Raw genomic sequence first — 5,173 nt, 5'->3', positions numbered from 1 at the left:
AAGGATAGAGGGAATCATATCTTGTAAAGATTAGATTAGATTTGATAAGGCTTATCTTGTAAATCCCTAAAATTAAGGGATATGGTTAAATCTCATCCGTCGATGTAAATGTATCTTGACCGTCGATTTTGGGGGAGCTCAATTATAAATAGAGAGCCTCCCCTTCAGTTGTACTCACTCCGGAATTGTTTCATTATTCTTTGTGAATAGAATTGAGAGCATTTACTCAAACACTTTGCGAGCGCTCTTTCTGTTGTTCTTTTGTAACTTCTTTTGGCACAATCGCTTCCGCTATATAAATTGGTGCCTTGGAGGAGTTCTAAGGAATCCTCACTTTTGGGCGTAAAGGCTGACTTAGGTGAGTTTGGAGCAAACAGATTGCCTAAGGCCACACGGTTTGCGAGACGAAAGGTCTAGCCCCGTGACAATAGACCATAAAAACATAACATTCATCATCACATAGATATTCCAAATATGTTCTAAACATAATGCATCAATTGTCTCATAAAATAAACACCAAAATATCTCAAATAACAGTCCCAAAAACCATATTTAAAGTCCACAAATTACCAAGCATAATAGGCATGCAATTAACCAAAAATTATAGCAAAACCATTATAAAGTCTACCACATCACGTTTTATTCTGAAAAACACAAATAATTAAAAGAACACCTACTAATAATAACTAAAGCTCTGGCTTGGATCACCCCTTGGAACTACGCCGCTCACACCGGCACACTATTAATCTACAATGGTTTTAAGAAAGGAGTGGGTGAGCTTAACAAGCTCAGTGAATGCCTATAACAACTACCATGAAAACAATTCATCAAGCATTAACGAAACAACCATATAGCACAAGCTCAACAGGTCCAACTCTAGTGTCATATTATACTTACTCGTGCATTATCTACTAGTTCATTTACATGGTAAACATATTCACTTTTAAGTATATATCACATTACACATATAATCACATAACATTTAAGCATATATCACAATACTCATATAATTACATAACGTTCAAGCACATATTGCAATACTATATGATTACGTAACATTCAAGCATATATCGCAATACTCATACGATCACATAACATTCAAGCATATGTCGTAATACTCAAAGACATGTTATATAATTGTCACATGTCATATAAACACATACCACAATACACATATATTCATAATTTAAGATAATTTGGTACTTGAGCTATGAAAAATAAGAGCGAGCTCTATCATCACTCATTGGATGCACGGATCTCCAACACACCACATAGACTCATAGAGTCAAATATGTCCCAAAAGTGAAGCATAAAGCTAACACTCCCCTCACATGTCTCGTTGAATGGAGCTTAGCTCACATTCCCTTACCCTTCCAACATGTCTCAAGGCCTTAACGCTCAAAATCATGGTACATATAGGTGAGTACTCACAATCTTATGGCATGCTAACTATATCCAACAGCTTCAAGATCATAAGCCCAAAATATCTGAAGCTAAACACATATCACTTACCGATTATCCGTGCACTATCACTACATATTTGCATTTTTAGTAAAACACTTTCACTAACATTTAACATATACATAACATGTACATATTTTCACTTTCACAACAATTATCATAGCTACATATCACATGTTATAGCATCTCATCTCAATTCACATATTGACAAACACATAAGCACATAGGTCATAATATAACATAGGTATGAGAAAGCTTACACTCGGAATTGAGAGTAGGGGTTTAGGCTACTATTAAATTCTCAAATAACGCATTGAATAATGTCTACAAGCAATTATTCCAAACGCTCACCAACAAGCTTTCGCCGAAAAGTCGAAAGCTTAAACTAGCCTTTCCTAGCTTCGTAGATGACCCTAGCGATTCCGGAGCTTCAACACAACAATTTCACACAACAATACATTCGAAAATCAGCCAACGACTCACCACAAGGAACAAAAAACATAAGCCTAAACTAGTTCTCATGTAATCGAAACCTTTAACATAGCAAACTTAAAACTCAAATATCTCAGTCTATACTCAATCTTTTCGCTTAAAACCAATTTCGTTCATCTTATAATTCACCTACGACTAATTCTCAACCTTTAAACTATGCTAAACTACTCAATTCATAGTATCGACTTTTTCAACATGTTTTTGGCTATTTTTCAAAAATTCATTAAAACTTAAGAAATCTTTAATGAAACTTCAAGGTAAGTTTAGAGACCTTTTAATCATGTCAAAACTAATTTAAAAACACTTTGAAACCATGCTTTTTACTCAAAATCCTGAAATCCACAATTAACGACCCAATTTTCAGCTTGTATTTAAAACATGTGATTTAATAGCTAAAAACTTAGTTTTAAAGACTAAATAACATTTAAAACTATTTAGGAGTTGAATCATTACCTTAGATGATGAAAAATTGAACGTTTGATCGCAAACCCATAAACTCACAAGCTTGACAATAGAGAAAACTATGGTGTTTTTGGGTGTTTTTATTAACTTCTATAGAGATTTATAACTTAAGAGATGATAAAAGTCAAAAGGAATTAGGATTTGGAATTCAAAATCGGTTGGGAAAGTTGAGAGAGTAAAGGGACGGCAAACACAAAACAAAAGGGAAGACTTTTACGTGACTTTACTGTAGGTGGGGAAAGAAATAGGTTAAAATTTAAATTTTGGTTTAATTGCTTATTAAAAACTCACAATTTTGACCCTTTTATAAATCAATCCTTATTTCAAAATTAATGATTTTTTAAACACCTTTTTCAAAAATTGACTTGATTTTCTACAAACCATAGACAAAAATATTTTCGATAAACCATGTCGCAAAATTTTGAATATTCTAAAGATAAAATCCCTAAAATACCCCTAAAACTCTTAAGTCCTATTTTGGGTATTACACTAACTTAATTATTTGTCTAATGAGTCAATATAGTAAGACTATAGTCTAGTCAAATGAACCAAACAAGTTAATCTCACATTCTACCCGTAATTTTACATTCTCTTAATTCTATTACGAAACATAATAACAAACTATTTAAACAATCAATATTTATATTGTATCGAAAAAGAATTTAATGATAAAATTGAAAAATTTTGAAACTGACTCATAAAAAAAACATGTAAAGAGTTGGGTCACTGAAACATAATATTTCTTTCGGGAACTTAAATAAATTTGATTTTTTAAAAGAAAATATTTTAAATTTATATTAATTTATTAATTTATTTTCTATATTAAAAAGAAAAAACTTATTCCCATATAATTATTGACTTGAAACTAAGAACATCTTTTATTAATATCCCTAAGTAGGCTGCCTAAGAGAGAATGTAACCCCCCCCCCCCCCAGAAACTGAGTTCTTCGGGGTGAAGACTGAAAAACCAAACACGTTAAAGAAAAGACTCGAATGAATTCTTGGTCAGGATCAGGAAGAAGGCCCAGAATCATGGCTTCCTCATTGTCGTTACCTCAAAATACCATCACCGACATCCTCTCTAGATTGCCCGTGAAATCCCTAACTCGATTCAAATCCGTTTCCAAAAACTGGGCCGACCTCACTTCAGCCCCTGCTTTCATCGCCGCCCATCTACGCCGCTCTTCTACTGACCCATCTCTCCTCATCCGCCGCTACCACTCCCAGTCTGGTTGGGACTACGGGATCTGGCTCATCACTAACCCCACACTAAGTTACGCCACCCAGCTCTTGCGTATCCCCCTGGAAGAATCACTTCCTCTGTTCCCGAAAATTGTGGGTTCCGTCGATGGTTTGGTCTGTCTTGATATTTCCCCTTGTTATGCTTCTGATTTCGCTATGTGGAACCCTGGAACTAAACAAATTAAACGTCTCCCTTTGCCTTTGATTACTTCCTCCAGAGATAACCCTATTTGGATGGTCTTTCATGGCTTCGGCTTTGATTCTTTCAACAATGATTATAAACTAGTCAGGATAGTCTCTTTTAGAGGAAATGATGCGTCGCCTTTTCTAAGGGTTGAAGTTTATTCATTGAGGGAAGCGGTTTGGAAAGAGATAGAAGAACGTTTCGAGTTAGCTCTGTTATGTGGAGGACAAGACGGAGTGGTTGTTGATGGTAGTTTGAATTGGGCTGCCATTGGATTGCAAGGATTCGCGGATCGAAAGGTTGTTATCTCCTTTGATATGGGAAGAGAGGTGTTTAAGACCATACCTTTGCCACCTGTTACTCGATATGGTAATGTTAAAGTTGTGTCTTACATGGGATTATTGGCTGTTGCTGTATATCCGTTAGTATTTGCTGCTAATGGTAATAATATGAACCGCTTCGAGTTTTGGGTACAAGGCGATTGTGAAGATGGGATGAAGCGTTGGTCTAATATGGTTGTGGTCGAGAATTTTTCCAAGTCTTTGGTTCCAGTGGGGACTTGGGGAGATCGTGAACTGGTGTTTAAACATGTGGGAGTTAGAGATAGAGAAAATCAGTCCAGTCTCTTTTTGTTTGATCCAGTCGATCACACAACTAAAAGGCTTCCGGTTGATTTTGTTGATATCTGTTTTCAAGGTTTCAGTTATGTGGAGAGCTTGGTGTCGGTCAGTTGAAGAAGCTAAAGATGGTAGTGCCATGGTGCAAAAGCACATCAGAAGATAGGTCATTTTGGTCGATTTCGACTTGATTAGGCTTTTAGTTTAGTAAGTATAAACTGGTAGAAGACTTTAGTATGAAGTATCTTTTTGTTTTACATATGAATATGGATGGATATTGAGTTTACAATGTTTTGCATAATACAGGGTGAACTTATCAAGAGACAAGAACGGTTTTCTTTCCTTCCATTATTGCATGTTTTCTGATGAGATTTTCTTTTATTATTTTCGTTTACTCTCTATATGATTATGTGGTGATTCCCTTGTTCCGTTCTTTCGCTTTGATCCCCATAAATGGAAAAAGCCAAGCATTGCAAATCAAGCTCAGTGGCGAGAGGACCAGATTTGTGACCTTGTTGCAGTGTGACACAACCAGAGAACTACCAACAAGTGATCCATTTGATTTTGATCCCTTGGCTATGCAGAGCATGTTTATTGCGGCGTATAGAAATGGTAAGCCAATACCCATTGCCCACTCTCACAGCTGATAGCGCAGGAAATCTTTCCTTCTTCGTGAGTATATATGGTTGTCTACCTCAAAAAATCAATGGCTCTT

At 35.7% G+C, this 5,173-nt stretch overlaps 1 protein-coding gene across 1 annotated transcript; it reads left to right on the top strand.

The window, feature by feature from the left end:
• Nucleotides 1-3,326: 3,326 nt before the first annotated feature.
• On the top strand, nt 3,327-4,778 carry LOC107951988 (F-box/kelch-repeat protein At3g23880). Its single transcript, XM_016887192.2, has one exon. It carries the CDS (start codon nt 3,409-3,411, stop codon nt 4,573-4,575), a length of 1,167 nt encoding a protein of 388 aa, XP_016742681.2. The 5' UTR covers nt 3,327-3,408; the 3' UTR covers nt 4,576-4,778.
• The last annotated feature ends 395 nt before the right edge of the window (nt 4,779-5,173 follow it).

Source organism: Gossypium hirsutum, chromosome D08 (assembly GCF_007990345.1).
Source record: "Gossypium hirsutum isolate 1008001.06 chromosome D08, Gossypium_hirsutum_v2.1, whole genome shotgun sequence".
Taxonomy (NCBI): Eukaryota; Viridiplantae; Streptophyta; class Magnoliopsida; order Malvales; family Malvaceae; genus Gossypium; species Gossypium hirsutum.
Note: the sequence above shows the minus strand (reverse complement) of the source record. Positions and strands in the feature narration are given on the sequence as shown.

What these genes read in the sequence shown, in the direction of transcription:
- LOC107951988 (XM_016887192.2), top strand. Translation starts at nt 3,409, where the DNA reads ATGAATTCTTGGTCAGGATCAGGAAGAAGGCCCAGAATCATGGCTTCC.